Below are 19,907 nucleotides of genomic sequence, written 5' to 3'. Positions count from 1 at the left end.
GGGGAAGCCACAAGAAAGAAAAAATAAAAACAAGCAAACAAGAAAAAGAAAAAGGTAAAAATACTAAGCTTCAATCCACATTCAGTCTCCATAGTTCTCTTTAGATGTAAATGGCTCTCTCTCCATTCCAAGTCAATTGGAATTGCCTTGAATCACCACATCGTTGAAAAGAGCTAAATCCATCACAGCCAATTATCCCATCATTTTGTTGTTGCTGTGTACAATGTTCTCTCAGTTCTGGCACATCACTTAGCATCAGTTCATCCAAGTCTTTCCAGCCTTTTCTGAAATCGACCTGCTCATTATTTCTCACAGAACAATGATATTCCATTATAGTCACTTACCATAACTTATTCAATCATTGCCCAACTGATGGGCATCCACTCAGTTTCCCATTCCTTTCTACTACAAAAAGAACTGCTGGAAACATTTTTTGAACATGTGAGTCCTTTTCCTCTTTTATGATATCTTTGAGATACAGGCAGTAAAGGCTGGATCAAAGAGTATGCTGTGCTAGCTCCTTATCAGGGATTTTGCTGTTGTATTGGGACAGGTTACTCTGCTGCTAGGCTCTCCTCAGGTCATAGATGGTATCTCCCACTGGATGAGCCTATCCACTGGTCTTCTGAAATTGCTCTGTTTATAGAATGATCTTTCAGATCTCTTGGTTTAGTAAGGGTAGAAGCTTCTTTTCTTTGATTCCCTCAAAAACTCCACTCTTGAGATGGTTTGTCCCCTCCCGACAAGAGAACATTTGACAAATATTTGACAAGTTTTTTCTGACTCAAAACTCCTTTTTTCCGTTCTGCAACTCCATGTTGCCTTAGAGTGATTGGTTTAAATTGTCATTTTTATCTCCCATATTCTTCTGGGAATCTTATATAGATGAATGGCTAGGGACAAAGATATATTTATATTCTAGCAATCTATGCTCTGGAGACAAGTTTGCTATTTTGTTGGCTTCTTTATATGTAGTTAGGGTATTTAAGCCTCACATCCTTTCTAATAAGTAATAAAAAATAATTGTAAGCATATAGTAACTATTATATAGTACCACTTATTATTTAACCAATCAATAAACATTTACTAAACACCTACTATATTCTAGGGACTATACTAAGCTCTATGGGGAAGAAAAGAGGCAAAAGTCAGTCTTTGCTCTCAACGAGTTTATCTTGTAATGGGGGAAACAGCATACAAATAAATATCTACAAAGGCAGGCAGACCACCAGCAGGCTATTGTAATAATCTAGGCATGAGATGATAAGGGTTTATACCAGCATTCTGGAAGTGTCAGAGGGAAGAAGGGGGAGTTTTTAAGAAATGCAAAGGTAAAATCAACAGAACTTTGCAACATTTTGTATCTGTATATTTGTATGTGTGTACACACATACATATGTGTATTATATATGTGTATGTATTATGCATGTGTATGTGTATATATGCACTCCAACATACAGTCCCATAGAGGATTAGGGAGATGGGACTGAGAGATAGTGAGGAGGAATCCAGGATAACTGCTAGGGTGTAAGTCTTAAGACTTGAGAGAATAGTGTTGCCTCTACAGTAATACAGAAGATAGAAGGGGGCAGAATACCATCTATTCAGACCAGTTACCATCTATTATATAGTATCTACTATTGGCTAGGCACAATACTAACCACTGTGAAAATATTTTCTCATGATTCTCACCTGGGAATCAGGTAATTTCATTTTCTCTATTTTGCACTTGAATGCCCAAGGTTATAGAGCTAGTAATAAATGTCTGGAGCTGGACTTGAACTCAGTTTCTCCAGTATACAGGCCCAGAACTCTCTCCACTGCATAGTCTTTCTACAGTAGGGAAAATATCTATTTTGCATCTAAGGGCTTTCCCTTGAAGTTTCATTATCTCTGTGGTTCAGCCTCTTGATCTTCCAGCTTGGGTGGGGTATATGAAATGCCCCTTCTTAAAGGAACAAAAAAGGAAATGCTCCCCTCTGTTATCAGGGGAAAATATAATTGTGGTTGGTTCCATGTTTTTTTTTTTTTTTTAATATTGATAGCACTCTAACATGCAAAATAAAAGAGTTTTGAAATTGGTCCTCTTCCCTTGCTGTACTAATGGTAGTAATAAATAAATAGCCACAGAGAAGATAATGGTACAATTAAGATAATGTAACAATGAGGATGAAGGAGAAAAACTATCATTGTCCATGATGTTCTCATACACTGAAGGCCCAAGTATTCTGACTGCAGCTGCAGCTGCTGCTCATATCTGCCACAAGTGTTGTTCTTTTGTGAAGAGCACCAGGGGATGTAAAGGGACTGGAAGACCCCATCTCATTCTCAATCAATCATTTAACAAGGGAAGGGATGCTCCTTAAGAGTCAATAAATCATTCTAACCCATCTTAGAGCAACTAAGGAGCTACTGATCCCCGAGACCTTTGCCAAGGGAGAATAGAGATGGATTGACTCCATCAATCATACTTCATATGAAGTAGGTGAGCACAAGGTCTAGATCTCTCCATTAAATCAGTCATTTAATCAATCAGTCAATCAGGATGCAATGGAAATCTGTAGACATTGGTTGGGAGATTTGGTCATGTCCTTGGGCGGCTTATATAAAACTAGCAGGTTAGTTGGAATCAGGGATTTATTTGAGTGTCTGACAGTGAAGAGGAATAAGACAACTCAGCTAAGCCCCTGAGAGGAAATTGCTTCAGGGGGAGGAGGGGAATAGGGGTAGCTGGAGGATTTGGGCTTTTTCATCTGTGTCCTGGCAACATTCTTGCAACTGTCACAATTAATGATAGTTCCTGCTTTGAGAGCCAAGGACAGACCTTGTGGAAATGCAGCTTCCAAGGAATTCAGCAGAAAAGTTACATTGTCACAAAGAAACTCCATGAATACTCAATGAAAAGGACTTCCTGCAATGCAGTTATATATACTACTTAGTCTTTTGCCACATTTGAGCTGGTGATGTAAACCTGAAGGAGGCAGCTAGATTGTGGAGAGTTTATAGAGAGCACTGCTCAGTGAGGAAGATCAAATTCAAATTTGGCTTCAGAAACTTCCTAGCTGTGTGATCCTGAGTAAGTCACTTCACTTAGACACCTCAGTTTCTTCAGTTAAATGGGGATAATAATAGCCTACTTCCCAGCGTTATTGTGAGGATCAAATGAGATTTGTAAAGCCTCATGCCAACTGTCAAACACACTAGTTGGGCAACATGTCAAATGTTGCAAAATGGAGAAAGATGGAAAGTTAAGAACTAGATGATTATCTCCAGAATCAGTAAGCTTTCTCTCAGGAAGAGCTGGGGTTCTTGTTTGTTTTTGTTTTTTCATTTGTGTGTGTGTGTACCCTAACACAATTCCTTATAGAAGCAGATGATTTTAAAAATGTTTTCAATTAAATTACAGAAAGTGAGGCAACATGTTAAAAAAAAAAAACCCACTATTCGTCTGCAGAGAGAGAGAACTGATGAAATTTGAAGGCAGATTGAAGTGCTAATTTTATTTTCTTGTCTTTCCCCCTCAACATGGAAAAATGTTTTGAATGGCTTCATGTGTATATCATATTGCTTACCTTCCAGAGAGATGGAGGAAGGGTTTGAGGGAGGGAAGGAATTTGGAATAAAAATTTTTTAAAATGAATGTTAAAAAAAATTTAAGAAAACTGAGGCAAAAAAAGGAAAAAGGGAACATACATCGTACAAAGTAGTCATTTAAAATGCTTATTGAATTGAAACTGCTATATGTGTTCAGATTAAAACGGTACAATAGTTATAGCTGCAATAATAACTCATTACTATAGGCTTTAATGTTTCCACTCTATCAGGTGGATAGTGAAAATACTATTGGACATAAATTTTTTTTTCAGGTTTTCTCTGAATTTCACTAGAACAAGCCCTTGAAATGGGATATAGAGAAGGAAAGCATGTACATAAGAGATTTTTAGCCTTCATCTCCACTCAGGAGGAAGAGAGGTAGAATGGGGGTCAACAGAAAAGCAGGAGTATATGGACCAAGCCATGGCCTCCTACTCCAGGGAGGAGTAGGTAATGGAATGACTTTGTGAGGCTGTTTCTTGGGATCCCTATCGTGTTTGGATATAATTGTGGGGAAGGACATTGGACATAATTTTAGGAAGGAAAGAAACGAGCATTTATCAACGCTCCTACTATGCCAAGTTCTTTACAAATATTTCATTTCATCCTCACAACCACTCCGGGAAGGTAGGTGATATTTTGGTCCTCAATTTTAACAGTTGAGAAAACTGAGGTAAGACAGATGTGAAGTGACTTTCAGGGAGTCACTCAAGGCATCTTGGAATCGAGGTTCGTTACCCGCTTGGAGAGGGAGCAGCTTCCTCTTCTGGGAGTTCTCTGCGATCCCTCTGCAGGCAGCCCTCCCGGCTCGGGAGACTCTCTCTCTCTCCCAAGCCGGGAGGAACCTCTTCTGGGCGGACGTTCCCTCCAGCCCTTGCGTTCTCCCACTGAAGTACTCCCTGCCCTTGGTATTCTTCTCCTCTTGCAGTCGCTCCCTTTTAAGAAGGACTTGAGAGCGAGCGATGTTTTAAATCCCTTCCAGGGGACTCGGTACGGGACATAAGGATGACCCCCTTTCCTCCTTTACAATGTCAGTTTTGAGGACAGGAATGGTCTTTCCTCCTGGCTGTGCAGGGCACACAGCAACCATTTAATAAAAGTTTCCCAATTTGACTTCCCTATTGCAAAGATGATCTTCATTAATGACTATTATTTTATTTATTTATTTATTTATCGCAATTAAGTAGTTACAGATTCTGTATCAAGGCAGTAACAGACCACATTCGGCAGATGCAGCCCGCAGCGGTCCTGGACTTTCTTCTTCTTCTTTTCTTTTTTTTGCACCAGAAAAGCCTTCGTGCCTGATTGGGGGACTTCATCGGGCCGAACGGAATTTAGCGTCGGGGTGTCCGCGCTGAGAGCCGACTCGTTGCCGTGTGGCTTACTTGCCCCATCGAGAGAAAACGCAACTGGGGGAGTTTTCCGAAAAACGGGAATCGTTTGCGCGAGACGCAAACTTTTTGTGCAAGCGCGGCAAATTCTAAAGGAAAAGTTAGTTTTCCATAAAACAAAATCTTTTCCCTTCTGCTCCTCCCCACCCCCCCCCGCTGCACAATCAGTCCCTACAGGCCCAACTTTTTCAGGGGGCGCCGTGATTACCTCATTGCCAATTAAAAAAATGAATATTAATGGTTTTTTTTTCTCTCATCCCTTCGGGCAAAATAAAAGCGAGATGTATGGTCCCCCTTAGCGAGATAAACACCGCGGGGCAGGAGGGACTTTTAAGCCGAATTAGAATTTCAGGGCAAGGATGCACTTTGCTTCCCGACGGCTCCACAGCCCTAGCAGCAAAGGCGCCGGGGGCCTCCGGCCCGGGAAGGGGAGGCGGTTGCCCTGGGGAGCGTGCGTGCTTGTGCACGTGGGAGGGGGGTTCTTCCTCCTCCGGGCGCACGTGGGACGTGCGGAAGCCCGAGCCAAGCAAACTTTTCTTTTCCTGCCTGGGACGGAAAGGAGGCCCCGGCGCGCGGCAGGCTCGGGGCGCGGCCGGGGAGGGTGATGTCACGCGAGCCCCCGGCCCCGCCTCTGCCTCGGCGGCTCCCCCTCCCCCGCCCGCCACGAGGCCGGCTGCTCCGGGCCGGCCCCGCCCCTCCAGCGGGGGCGGGCGGACCGCGGCCGGGTCCTCCAACCGTCCCGGCATGCCCCTCGCTTCGTGGCACCATCGAGAGCGGCTGGGCCGGGCGCCGGGGGCGAACGCGGGCGGCTGCTCGGGGAGCGGGCCCCTCTAGCTCGCCCTCTCGTTCTCTCTTTAGCAACATGGCGGGCGTGGAGGCGGCGCAGGCGGCGGCCTCTGAGAGGCACCTGAACGGCGAGCTGGAGCCGGACGACAAGGACGACGGCGCGGCCGCCACGGCCGAGGAGACGGCCAAGAAGAAGCGCCGCAAGAAGAAGAAGGGCAAGGCCGGGGCTGCAGGTAAGGGGGCGGGCGAGAGGTGGGAGGCCTCTCGGACCCGGTCCAGGCCGCCGCCGGCTCAGCCCTGAGGAAGCCCCTTGGCCGGGGGGGGGGATCCGTCCTCCGAGCGCCTCGGAGCCGGAGGGCTCGGGACCGCCGTGTCCCCTTGTCCTTGGCCGCTTCTCCCTGAACTCTCATCGGCTGCCGCCGGATTCCGGGACCCCCGGCGCCCTCTGGGACCGGCTGCCGAGACGCCCCCCTCCCCCAAGCTGCTGGGGAGTGGGAGGTTCGCCGCTGCCGGCGGTCTCCGGGTCCTTCGGGAAGTGCTTGGCTGAGCTCAGCATCGCCCCGAAGCCGGCCCGGCTCCGCTTGTGGGAGAAGGGGGCTTTGAGGGAGCCAGCCTCGGAGCAGCGCCCTGGGCCGTCCTGGCCGCGGTCCGCTCCGCGCCGCCCTCCCTGTGCCCCATGCGCGGGCTGCAGCCGTGCCCGGCTCTTGGCGAGCGCGGGGTGTCCGAGACCGCCCTGTCCTCTGCGCCTTCCCGGCCGCGCTTGCTAAGCGACTCGGTGCGAGTACTCTGCGCAGCCAGGGAAAGTCTGTGGGACCGACTGAAAGAGGATGATCTCATTGTTCTTTATCTCTGTCAGGCAGCGGGCGCTTATTAGATCCCGACTGGATGTAGGCTGAGAGCCGCAAAAGTCAGATGAAAGTTTACAAAAATTGAGGATTTTCTTCCCTTTAATCTTTTATCAGATCAGTTTGTTAGAACTCCTACTAAGGACGGCAAACAAAGTTGAGAGACAACTCAAAAATTGACAAGAATGACCGGCATAAATGGCATTTTTTCTTTCTTACTCTTTTATCGGTTCACGAGGATTTTATTACTGGGTTTATTATAAACCAGGTACTGTGCTTGAAGTTGGAAAGATAGTCACAATTTAAAAATTACAAAAATCATCTCAGGTTTTTTTTCTTTTTTCATTCAACAATCATTTCTTCGGGATCTACGTATGTGCAGCTCAAGTCCCAACTTCTATGGGAAGCCTTTGCAAGGTGTATCGTCTTCCCTTCCAAGCTTTTCTCTAGCCATTTATATCCCATCGTGTCTTGTTTTTATTCATCTTGTCTATACCTCATTACTCGCCTATCTCCTTATGGAATGTGAGCTGAGGGCAGAAGCTGCTTTTGGTTTCCTTCCTACCTCCGGTGCTTTTTGGAATGCGCCCCTTCTGCCTTCCATCTCCTAATAGATTTAGTCTCCTTATGTGAAAGGGATTATTTCATTTTTGTTTTGAAGGGTTCTAGCACTTAGCATAGTGCCTGGCAAACTGTAGGCTCTTACTGAATGCTTGTTGACTGTTGGACTGTCAGATTCTCTGAAGGATGATGCTACAGTCTTTCAGGATTAGGCAGAAGTGGGTGATGTATTTGGAAATGAGTATTTATGAGAGGGATAGCTAGAAAAGTTATCTAGGGTAGTCCTTGACTATAGGTGAGCAACCTGGCCCAGAGAAGGAATAGTGACCCATTTGGTATCCAAGCCTAGCTTTGCTCTGTACTTTTTTTTTTTTTTTTTTTAAACATGAAAAGCCTGAGAGCAGTTGTGGAGTAATAAGAGATGTATGTAAAAATACTTAAAAACTACCAGCTCGCGGGGCAGTTAGGTGGCACAGTGGATAGAGTACCAGCCCTGAAGTCGGGAGGACCTGAATTCAAATGTGGTCTCATTCACTTAACAGTTCCTGGCTGTGTGACCCTGGGCAAGTCACTTAACCCCAATTGCCTCAGCAAAAAAAAACTACTAGCTCATCCCATTCTCTTATTTACTATGGAAGACCAGGACATTCAGTGACATGTCCAGTGTTACACCATGGAATTCAAGGAGAGATGGCCACCAAAATCTTGAAGGTGGCACAGTCTAGAATAAGGCACCACTGCATGGTAGCCTTAATCTTTTTGGATTTAGTGTGCTCTGCCATGGGTTAGTCACTTCATCTCCTCAGGCCTGGGTTTGCTTGTCTGTGAAATGGATAGAATACCACCAGCCTCACTGATTTTGTGGAAAACTCTTGAGGTTGTGCTTTAATACATAATTAAAGCACTAAAGGTAAATGTTGGTCCTTATTTTAGTAATTTATAAAAGTTATTTCAGTGATTAACAAGATAGGATTAAGAGGTTGTTTGCTTCATGCTGTTTCGGGCAGAGATAAACAGTTGTTCCACCAAAAATAGCTTCCTTGCCTGACTTCCTTTTTTTCTCAGTCTAAACTGGTCTTCTTTTACCTGAAAACTTTGGAATAAACTTGAATTCCTGTTCGTTCCTTACTTCCAATAACTGCAAATTAGTTATCAAGTTTTATTTGGAAATGTCTCCTTTAGTCTCTATTCCCATTGTGACACTCTGTTTAATCTAAACTGGCATTACCTTGTGTGGGATTATTATGAGACTGACTCTTGGTCAGCATTTTTCTCTCACTTTCCATTTATCCACACACTACCCTTTTATCTCTCTTCTGAAGTCCTTCTTGACCCTCTCCATTAATTGTTCATTTTTTTTCCTAAATAAGGTCATGTATCCAAAGAAAAACCACTTTATTTAGGTATGGGTTTTTTTTTTTTTATATAAAAGAAAAATAGAAAATATTTAATCTGATTTTAAATTAAGAATATAAGTTCCACAAATACTCTTGTCAGTTCCAGCCATGTTAAGTAATTCAATTGAATGGTTTGTTGAATAAAAGGAAAAAAGGGGTCTGGTGAGAGAAACGGATGGGGAAGGAAGAAAAGCTTGGAATGGAAGTTCCTTAAAGCCAAGAATAGTTATCTTCCTTCTCAGGACTGTGCTTGTCCCTGATGTTTAGGCACTAGATGCTTGTTGATTGATTGGCTGATTTTTTTTGTGAGAAAGGAAAAAAAAGGATATTCAAGTGCTTTCCAAGTGAGATAGCATTCCTGTGGGTAGAAAGGTAGTATATCAGTTAGAGGCCATTTTGTACAGTGTCCTTCTTTTGGATAGCCTTCTGGGTCTTTAAAATTGAGTAGCCAATTAAGCAGTGGCGGCTCCTCTTTAGAAGGCACCTGCCCAACCAGAGAGAAAAATACCTAGGGCAGTTAAAGCACAGCCAAACTAGAGATGGGAATCTGGTCTTTTGGTTTAAAGGTAAAATCCATAAGCTTCAGTCTAAATTTAAGTCCTCTATAATATAACTCCAAACTTTTTTCCCCAGCTTATGGCTTGGCATGCCTGGTTAGGAATATACCTTCCTTATTTGCTTCTTCTTCTCTCTCTGAACAATTAAAATGTATGTATGTTAATGTATTTTGTCCTGAATCTACAGATAAATTTACAGTCTGTCAAACTATATTGCATGCTTCTTTATATTAGTTTCTTCAACTATAAAATGAGGAAATTGGATTAAGGATTTCTGAGGTTCCTTCCAGCTCTAATTGATTGCAGACACTGCATGTACTCACTGAGTGTTATAATTTCCTAGAACGGGGTAGTTCTCCCCTTTGCCCTTAACATTTTAATACATATTAGCTGTTATTGTTACTGTAATTAGTTGGGAGTGTATAGTGTCTCCCTGAGTAGGCAATAAGCCCTTTAAGGGCAAGGAAGTTAAAAAAAAAAAAAATTTGCATCTGGAGTGTCTTGTCTGTAGTAGGTCCTTAGTAAATTTCTGATGAATGAATTGATGATATACTATCCTCTCATTTCTACTGTGTGGTTAATGGGAAGTGCGTTGGATTTGGAGTTCTGGCTCTATCACTTTTTAAATCCAGTTACTTAACAGTTTATTATTATTATTTATTTGTAAAGCTTTTTATTTTCAAAATATATGCGCAGATAATTTTTCAACATTGCTCTTGCATAGCTTAGTGTTTCATATTTTCCCCTTCTTCCCCCCACCCCCTTCCCTAGATGGCAAATAATCCAATATATATTAAACATGTTAAAATCTATTAAAACACTCTTAAGAGAGACTTAATTTCCTCATCAGTTTTACATATGTTTATATATATATATATATATATACTCATCAGTCTCACAAAATTGTAAGGTAAGCATTCATAGGAAAATTTATGAAAGGCGCTGTATTTTTGTGGCCCTTCCTCCTGAAATCCTTTTTGATCTCTTCCTATTTTCCAGGTTAGTAATGACTTATCTTCCTTCACATTGTATAGCACTTTGCATTGATAATAACATACTCTGACTTTCTCTTATAGTTATTTGGTTCTTTCTCCAAATTACTATACCATTACCCCTCAAGACATAAAAGATGACCTGGCAAATTCCATCATCCTGTTTTGAGTATGATTTGGTATTGCATTGAATATTATCTCAGGAACAGTTTAGTTAAGAAAATCTCAGAGGTACCTCACTAGATAGTTTAGGTGTTTTTTCTGTTTTTATTTTTATTTCTATATATATATGTCTGAAATGTTAAGGCCCAATGGGTTTGTAGTCTGGGTTATTGGGAGGATATGAAATCACAGATCCTCGAAGTGTTAAAGGCCAGCTCTTTGTTCTCTAGCTTTTCTTTTGCACAGATTTTCTTTCTTTGGAAGGGACCTTAGGTCATCAGTCTCAAAACAGTATTCTTCTTGAATTGAATCCTGGCATTACAAATAAATCCATCAACAAACATTTCTGTGTACTAGCTCCTGTGCTTGGTTCTGGAGATACAGACAAAGTATGAAGTAATGCCTGCTTTCAAGGAATTCATAAAGATATGGAGAAACATGTGTGTTCATACTTTTATGTATATATGACTCAAACAAGTATACAATAGGGAGTTTAATTGGGGAGGGGGCAGGGATTGGAAAAGGCTTTGGGTTGAAGATGGGAAATGTCACTCTTATTTTACAATGACATCATCTTGGAATGAGGTCTTAGAGTGGAGTGCCTCACAAAAAGTGCTTGAGCTAGGCTTGAAGTAGGACATTTATTTGATGAGTTGGTAATGAAGAAGGAAAGAAAGCTAATTTGACTAGATTGTAGAGTGCTGGAAGGGGAGTAATTAATGTGTATAACAAGGCTGGAGTCGGTTGGGAAGGTGTTTACTAAAAACTGGGGCAAGAGGTAGCACCTGGAGAAGGAAGTATCAATGTTAAATTGGCTGCTCTGTGGAGGAGGATCTGAAATGGGGAGAAGTGAGGAAGGAAAAAAATTAAGTTGTGTAGTCCAGGGGAGAGGCAGTAAGGGTCTGCACTAGAATGTTGGCTAAATGATTGGACAGACGGGGACATATACAGAAGATGTTGTGAAGGGAGAGACCAAAAGATTGGACAGCTAATTGAATATGTGAGATAAGGGGAAAATGAGGACTTGAGGATAGAAATGGCAGAAGTGGTAAATCTGGAGACTGGAAGTTCAATGATGTCTTTAATTAACAGGCATAATTAAATCAGGTAGTGGAGAGAGTTTGGGGGAGGGAAGCAGAACTAGTTTTGTTTTGGACATGTCATATTTGTGAAGTTTGTGGGACATCCAGTAAGCAGTTGGTGATGTGAGATGAGGAGAGAAGAGGGGTTCCCTTGAGTTTGTGTATAGAATTGAGAAGAGAGTGTAGAGAGAGAAAAGGGACCAGGACACTACCTTGGTGTTTCAGAGGCCATTTTATTCAATCCCTCCATTTTATGATGTGGGAACTTGAGTGACTTGCCTAGTGGCACAGAAATAATGTGACTGAGATGGGATTTGAATTCAGACCCTCTGGCTCCACTGTGCCAAGCACATCTACAACCTAATTCCCACCAGTCTGTTATTTATGCAGACTTGTAAGCTTAGTTTGAAGATCTTTTCTTTGGCGATGGGAACTTCTTAACATTGGAGACAACCTATTCTATTTTTGCATAGCTATAATTATGGAGAAATTTTCTTTTAGTTGAAATCTGACTGTTTGCAACTTTTACTCACTATTCCTAGTTGTTATTTCTGAAGTTAAAATTTCTCTCCTACTTAATAGCACTTCAACATACTTGAAAATACTGTATTCTTCTCTACTTTTCAGCTAACTGTTCTTATTTACTTCAGCTGTAAGTATTGTATGACTTAAATTTAAGATTATCTGACCATCCAAAGGATATGAACAGACAATTCTCAGATGAAGAAATTGAAACTATTTCTAGTCATATGAAAAGATGCTCCAAGTCATTATTAATCAGAGAAATACAAATTAAGACAACTCTAAGATACCACTACACACCTGTCAGATTGGCTAAGATGACAGGAAAAAATAATGATGATTGTTGGAGGGGATGCGGGAAAACTGGGACATTGATGCATTGTCGGTGGAGTTGTGAACGAATCCAACCTTTTTGGAGAGTAGTTTGGAACTATGCTCAAAAAGTTATCAAACTGTGCATACCCTTTGATCCAGCAGTGTTACTACTGGGATTATATCCCAAAGAGATTATAAAGAAGGGAAAGGGACCTGTATGTCACGAATGTTTGTGGCAGCCCTTTTCAGTAGTGGCTAAAAACTGGAAACTGAATGGATGTCCATCAGTTGGAGAATGGCTGAATAAATTGTGGTATATGAATATTATGGAATATTACTGTTCTGTAAGAAATGACCAACAGGATAATTTCAGAAAGGCCTGGAGAGACTTACAGAACTGATGCTGAGTGAAATAGAGCAGGACCAGGAGATCATTATATACTTCAACAACAATATTATATGATGACCAGTTCTGATGGACCAGGCCATCCTCAGCAACGAGATCAACCAAATCATTTCTAATGGAGCAGTAATGAACTGAACTAGCTATGCCCAGAAAAAGAACTCTGGGAGATGACTAAAAACCATTACATTGAATTCCCAATCCCTATATTTATGCCCACCTGCATTTTGATTTCCTTCACAAGCTAATTGTACAATATTTCAGAGTCTGATTCTTTTTGTACAGCAAAATAACGTTTTGGTCATGTATACTTATTGTGTATCTAATTTATATTTTAATATATTTAACATCTACTGGTCATCCTGCCATCTAGGGAGGGGTGGGGGTAAGAGGTGAAAAATTGGAACAAGAGGTTTGGCAATTGTTAATGCTGTAAAGTTACCCATGTATATATCCTGTAAATAAAAGGCTATTAAATTTAAAAAAAAAAAAAGATTATCTGACCATCCTCCAATATCGATGTTCCAGTTTGCTATTTATCCTTAAAACAGGATGCTCAAAATAGACCATAATACGCCTGATGCAGTTTGATTAAGGTAGAGGATAGCAGGGGTGTCATCCCATTTACTGGGATTCATGCTGCCTAACATCGCATTTGTTCTTTTGGTTGCCCCTGTCACACTGTTCATTCTTATCAAGCTTTGGGCATTCCTATATGTGATATAGCCATACCTTGACTTGATTCCTCATTCCTTCTTAAGGCTGGGCACCTTAAGGATGGTTTTTGTTATCCCAAATTTTGTCTAAGCCTCTCAATTTTTTGTCACTTGCAGATTGGGTGGTCAGTTAGATGAGGAAAAAGATTACTAACCACCAGCCACTGCTGGGCAGAAGGAACCCAATATAAGCAAAATGTAAGACAGTCCTTGCCCTCAAGGAATTTATCTTCTGTGGGGGGAAAAATACTTAAGAGGAGTTCAAGAGGTGAAGAGTAATGAAAATACCTATAAGGAATAGTGGTAGAGAGATGGGGAATATGTAGTCTGGAATTGTGGGGAAAACTTTCCTCAGATGAAAGCTGGAGAGTTGGGAACCAAGCCAATTTAGAAATATGTAGCTAACATTAGTATTTTCCCTAATGGAGGTTCCAGGAAGGAATTCAACAACAGGAGGAGACTTGCAGTGAAGAGAGATGGATAAATCATATCATTTATCTCCTAATTGAAATCATTAATAATAATGTTGAACAAAACAAGGCCAAAGGTTAACTTAATGTTAACATTGTTAACATTATTCCAATAATAGTGTCATTCCCTTTTTTCTATGTCAAATTTTGTGAGGGCAGGAAATCTGCCTCTGTGAACGTAGCATGATCTACATACAATTTAAAAAAATTTTTTTCAATTAGCAAAAATCTACTGTTCTGTCATCTCTCTGCCAGTTTAGAACAAAAGAAAAAGCAATTGCTTTACAAAATGCATACTCAAGCAAAACAAATTTTTACATTGATTTTGTTTAGGGGCCTCCCCCCATTTCTCCTGCCTCCTCCTCCCCACCTCCAGTATTTCTCTTTGGGTATATTGAGGGTATTTTTCTCATTGGCAATACAATCATTCTCTTTTAGGAGGTAAATAGCATATTTTATCATTAGTCTCTCAGGAATTATGGTTGGTCATTATATTGATAAGAATTCCTAATTCTTTCCAAGTTGTTAGTCTACCAAATTTTTGTCATTGTACACATTGTTCTCCTGGACCTCTTCACTTCACTGCATCAGTTTATACAAGTCATCCCATGTTTTTCTAAAACCATCTTTCATTTCTTTTAGCAAAGTAATACTGTATCATATTCATATTCTATAACTTAGAGGTATTCCTTCAAAGTCCTATTGTTTGCAGCCTCAAAAAGACGTACAAATATCTGCATATTTAGTTTGTTTTGCTTAGTATTAAGTCTACCCTGGACTCTATCCTCCTTTTCCCCACCTAATTTCTCTATTCTGTGTTCAAACACAGACAAGTATCCTTCCTTTGACCATTTCAGATGAGAGAAGTTGAAATACCATCTGTTTTCCTCTTCATATAAGTTTACTTGTGAGCTCATTATGTGAAATAATTTTTTTCCTAATCATCCTTTCTTTCTTCCCCTTCTCCTCAAGGTATACCTTTCCCCCTTTTTTCTGTTTTTTAAATCATCGACAAATACCAGATCCATTCCCAGACATTGTCTAATTAGACTCCTTCGGCTTCTGATCCTAATAAGGTTCATAGGGTGACCATATGTATTATCTCACGTTTAAATGCAGGCAGTTTGTTTCTCTATTATGTGTTCTTTGTTTAGTCATTTATCATACTTTTCATTCATGTTTATCTTTTCGTTTATCAACTCCTGTGTTTAAAAATCAAGATTTAACTATAGCTCTGGGCTTAATGTTCCAATTTCCCACCTTGTAACATTATATTCACTTTTGCTGATTAAATTATCTTTTGTTTTAAACTTATATTCTTTGCTTTCTGGAAGACTATTCCAATTAAACTCTATATTCCTTAATCATGGTGGTTGCCAAGTTTTTTGTGAATCGGACTGTAGCTCCTTGGTACTTTAATTCTTTCTTTCTGGTTGCTTACAGTGTTTTTTCTTTGACCAGGAAGCCCTGAATTTTGGCTATGATATTAGAGTTTTTATTTTCTTTCAGAAGATAACTGGTTGATTGTTTCCACTTTGCCTTCTGGTTCTAAGCTATCTGACCAGTGTTCTTTTAAAAGATTACTTGAAATCTGATGTTTAGGCCCTTTTGAGATCAATTCTTAAATGTTTTGTTTTGTTTTCCAGTTCAATTCTTTTTCCTCTGAAATAGCTCATAAATTACCCCCCCCCCCCCAGTCTTTTGACTTTATTTTAATATTCCTTGTTTCATGGAGTCATTCATTAGCTTTGGTTTGATCTGTTCTAATTTGCAGGGAATTTGTTGCTTGGACAAGGTTCCTATGCCTTTTGTGCCAAGCTGTCAAATCCCTTTCCAATATTTCCCAAAGCTTTCATTTCTTTTTCCAATATTTTCTTCAAGTGCTCATTTTGTTTATAAAAAAATTTTTTTTTAGCTCTTAACACCCTTTCACCCTCCCCTCCCCACCCCACCCCCAACACCATTTCTTGCTTCATCTCTTCTAGGAATTCCAGTTGAGCAGACACCTAAAGTGTTTTTCTCTGAGGTTTTGCTTGTAAATCTTTTGGAGTCATTCTTTTCTTCTGGGTTTGTGGACAGAGCTTCCCTTGCCACCATAATAGATCTTTATAGTAGAATTCTTTTTTGTTTGTTTAGTTGGTTTTTTGTTTTGTTTTTCCAGATTTGGGGCTTGGTGTTAAGTTTGGGCTCTGCCATGCCGGTTTCATTGCTTCTTTCTTGGGATATTGGGTGGTGGTGTTCTAGGAATTCTAGTATCTCAGGCACAGAAGAGACTCACAAGCTCCTTGTACTCTCAAAATAATCTGATCCTGGACAAAATCTGTTTGCTGTTTCCTTGACCTGAGTTTGGGTTTGACTAACAGTGAAGTGCTGCTGGATTTAGTCCCTGTTAGCTGGCTGGAAAACTTGTTGGGATTGTAAGCTCCCTTTTGGTTTGGAATTCCTGCCTTGGTTATTCTCAATAGGCTGAGCTAGATGCTTGGAACTGAGACCCTATTGTGTTTCTCCTTCTGAAGACCTCGAGCCTCTCTCCCTGGAACATTACTCCGGCATCTGTGACCTAGAAATGCATATGTAGCAGCTGACAAAGTTGCCAGATGGTACCTATCCCTGTCCCTCTTGTGGTGCTTTGGTATGGGTCTGACAGTGTCCAGGTACAGATCATCTTTCAACCACTCATTTGGGCTCTAACCATATACTACTTTATATGGTTATTTAAATAGTTTCTATTTATCCTTTTCTTCCTAACTAGATTGTAAATCTCTGGAGGGAAAAAGAATGTCCTTGTGCTCTGCATTTTGTTGAATTGATGAATAATATCTAATAATTTGTTAAATAGTCCCCCAGCTAGGCATTCAATCCAACAGGGATTCTCCCTTTCTATCCCACTCACTACAACAGCTTATGTAAATAAACATCCAACTCATTCCTACTGACTATGTCCTGGGAGACTGTCCTGGTCACTTTCCTTTCAAAACTTTTCTGGGTTCAGTTATCATCTTTATGCAGATGATTCCTGGATCTAACTATATTTTAGCCTATCTCCTGAGCTACAGTCCCCTATCATAACTGCTTTTTGGACATCTCACACCAGATGTATCTATGAGACAAACTCAATCTGGTGAAACAACACACTCATTCTTTTCTTCTCGGGCTCATTCTTTTGAACTTTCCTGTTACTGTTGAGAGTACCTTTTTTTTTTTTTTTTTTTTTTTTTTTTTTTGGTAAGTTTCTCAGGTTCACTAACCTTGGGATATCACTTTTGACTTCTTTCTTCCTCACCTATATAGCCAAATTTTCCAAATCTTAATGGTGTTTATTACAGAATTTCTGTCATAGGTTTTCTTTTTCTATAAACGGCTGCCACCTTTGTTCACCTGGATTTTTACAATAGTTTTCATTTCTTTGTCTTATGTCTGTCATATTCCAGTCTGTCCCCTCCTTACAGCTCCTAGAATAGTTTTCCTGAAGCATAAGTTCATACTATTTAATTTACTCAATACATTTTATTGACTCACTACTCTGGGGTAAAATACAAGCTCTTCTAGCTCATAGACTTCTTCATAATCCACCTTCCTTCCCCCTTTGTCTCTCCAGCTCTGGGATCATGTTGCTCTGTCTACTCTAAGGTACAGCCATGGTACTTAATGTGTAGTGTGGGGTGGTTTGTGATACTCTATTTTTCATTGCCATGTCTGTGCACTGTCATTGTCTTTTTTATCTCCACCTTTTGGAATTCTTACGTGGTCTATCCCCTCTTCCTATATTCCCAGCTGCTAGTGCCTTCCCTACAAAGAACTGGTTTATACTGAAATGTAAATGTATATATAGAAAGCAGGAATTGTTTTGACTTTTGTCTTTGTATCCCAGCCCTTAACTTAGTGCTTGGTGTGTAGTAACCACTCAGTAAATGCTTACTGATTTTATTTTATTTTATTTTTTATTTAATAGCCTTTTATTTACAGGTTATATGTATGGGTAACTTTATAGCATTGACAATTGCCAAACCTCTTGTTCCAATTTTTCCCCTCCTTCCCCCCACCCTCTCCCCCAGATGGCAGGATGACCAGTAGATGTTAAATATATTAAAATATAAATTAGATACGCAATAAGTATACATGACCAAACCGTTATTTTGCTGTACAAAAAGAATCGGACTCTGAAATATTGTACAATTAGCCTGTGAAGGAAATCCAAAATGCAGGTGGGCAAAAATATAGGGATTGGGAATTCAATGTAATAATTTTTAGTCATCTCCCAGAGTTCTTTCACTGGGTGTAGCTGGTTCAGTTCATTACTGCTCCATTGGAACTGATTTGGTTGATCTCATTGCTGAGGATAGCCAGTTACTGATTTTATTTTAAGTATAATGTTATTAATGTTCATTTCTGACACTACAGAAGTCCCACCAATTGCACCATATTTCTGATGTTTTGTTTTTCTGAACTTAAAAGTGGAATCCTTTTGTAAATTCATTTTCTAGAGGGCCTAGTATTTGCTTTTAAGTCATTGTCATTGAGCCTTGATTTAAACAAGCATTATTTAACCTGCAGGACAACAGGAAATGGAGGGAGAATCGGGGACTTCAGTGGATGAGGTAGCCAAACAGCTGGAAAAACAGGCCTTGGAGGACAAAGAAAAAGAGGATGATGATGAAGGTAGGTGTGTGTGAGGCATGGGGGAGGTGAGTGGGTATCTAAGATTTATTTTATCCAGTGTTTAAGTTCAGTGACAAGAAGAGGAAAGTGACAAGAGGCTGATTCATAGTGAGCTGGTGTGAGTGTTTTGCAAATTTGAGAACTCTATAAATATCAGATAATAATCTAATTTAAAGTAAATCTTTCCATCATACAACCTTTCATGGTCCCAGCAAAAAAACCCTTTGTAGAATCTTGTTAACCTGTGCAAGAAATCTCAGTGCTATCAGGGCTTTATAACAGTGAAAAGAACCTTCAGCCCAGGATCAATAGGGTTTGAATCCCAATTCTTCCTATTTACTATCCATGTGACAGTGGACCTTCTGACCTTTGGGCCTTGGTTTTATCAGTAATTTGTACAATTCACCAAATAAATGGTGATATTTGCCACTTAGAATCATAGATTTAGAATTGAATGGGATCCAAGAGGTCACCCTAGTTCAATCAACTCTTTCATTCTGTAGATAAGGAAAGTGGGAATCGGGAAAGCAAAGTGATTTGGCCAGAGGTGGGCACAAGGAGTGAGTAGCAGAGATAAGGTTTAAACTGGGGTCCTTGTGATTATGGCTCCAGAACTTGGAAGTGTGGTGTAATGGGTAAAGAAACCAAGCAGGAAGACCTGGGTTCAGGTCCTGCCTCTGACTCTCTGGACCTGCACCATGGATTTAACCTTTCAGTGATCTAAGCAATTTTCTGAGATTCTTGTGTTGAAAGGAAGTCTCCATGTCTACCGTTCACCCAATGCCAGAGAAATCACTGATCCAACTCCTGTTCCTTATGTGTGTAAAGCTATATTTATATCTTACACAACAATAAAATTAACTAAAAAAATCAGCCTGTGACTGGAATGTTTTAGGATTTGGAGAGTCTAGTATTCATGTTATCTTGGAAAAAAGAATTGGGCAGCTCTCTGCAACCTCCACTTGGGGGGTGGGGGGAGGCAGAGATTATCACCAGTCCTTTCTCATCTTTTCAAACCTTATACCGTGTTGGATTGATGCTGCCTGCCTGACCCCTATCCTTTGTTACTGCAGGACTTTATGGCCTATTGTTCAGGAAACATGAGGGCACCTGTTTTGTTTGAGGGGCTGTGGGGGAATGCACAGAATGGCCAGGAACCCATTCTTGACTGAAAGAGAAAACCAGGCTGATTAGATTTAAAGGTCATTTAATCACTCTTTGCCTACTTTAGACTTCATTGGGGATGTTTTGAGAACAATGTATAAAACCATTTTAAGTTATTTGAAAGACAAATTCCTTATTAATTGAAGGAAATTGATTGCTTCTGTGTATACAGTAGTTCCTTGTTCTGCAAAATGATGTGATAAAACCAGTCTGCCAGGCATCCCTTCTCAAAATATACACAGACAAACATATTAAGTTCTGCCTATCCTTGTTGAATTAGCTATATATTTT

At 40.5% G+C, this 19,907-nt stretch overlaps 1 protein-coding gene and 1 long non-coding RNA gene across 2 annotated transcripts in view; one reads left to right on the top strand and one right to left on the bottom strand.

Annotated features, from left to right (window-relative positions):
* Nucleotides 1-4,724: 4,724 nt before the first annotated feature.
* Nucleotides 4,725-18,452, bottom strand: LOC116419322. The gene is made up of 3 exons (XR_004229593.1): nucleotides 18,342-18,452; nucleotides 5,194-5,998; nucleotides 4,725-5,074 (listed from the first exon to the last, which is right to left on the bottom strand). It is a non-coding gene; the product is annotated as an uncharacterized LOC116419322 (long non-coding RNA).
* METAP2 (methionyl aminopeptidase 2) overlaps nucleotides 5,783-19,907 on the top strand; it is a 41,461-nt gene continuing 27,336 nt past the window's right edge. The window contains exons 1-2 of the mRNA XM_031938608.1: nucleotides 5,783-6,004; nucleotides 18,348-18,452. Coding sequence (XP_031794468.1) covers nucleotides 5,848-6,004; nucleotides 18,348-18,452 — 262 coding nt within the window. The 5' untranslated portion in view covers nucleotides 5,783-5,847. The remainder of the gene's footprint in view (nucleotides 6,005-18,347; nucleotides 18,453-19,907) is intronic.

The sequence above is a fragment of the Sarcophilus harrisii genome, chromosome 5, assembly GCF_902635505.1.
Source record: "Sarcophilus harrisii chromosome 5, mSarHar1.11, whole genome shotgun sequence".
NCBI classification, from domain to species: Eukaryota; Metazoa; Chordata; class Mammalia; order Dasyuromorphia; family Dasyuridae; genus Sarcophilus; species Sarcophilus harrisii.
The sequence above is the reverse complement of the archived record's forward strand: the minus strand, read 5'-3'. Positions and strand labels throughout refer to the sequence as shown.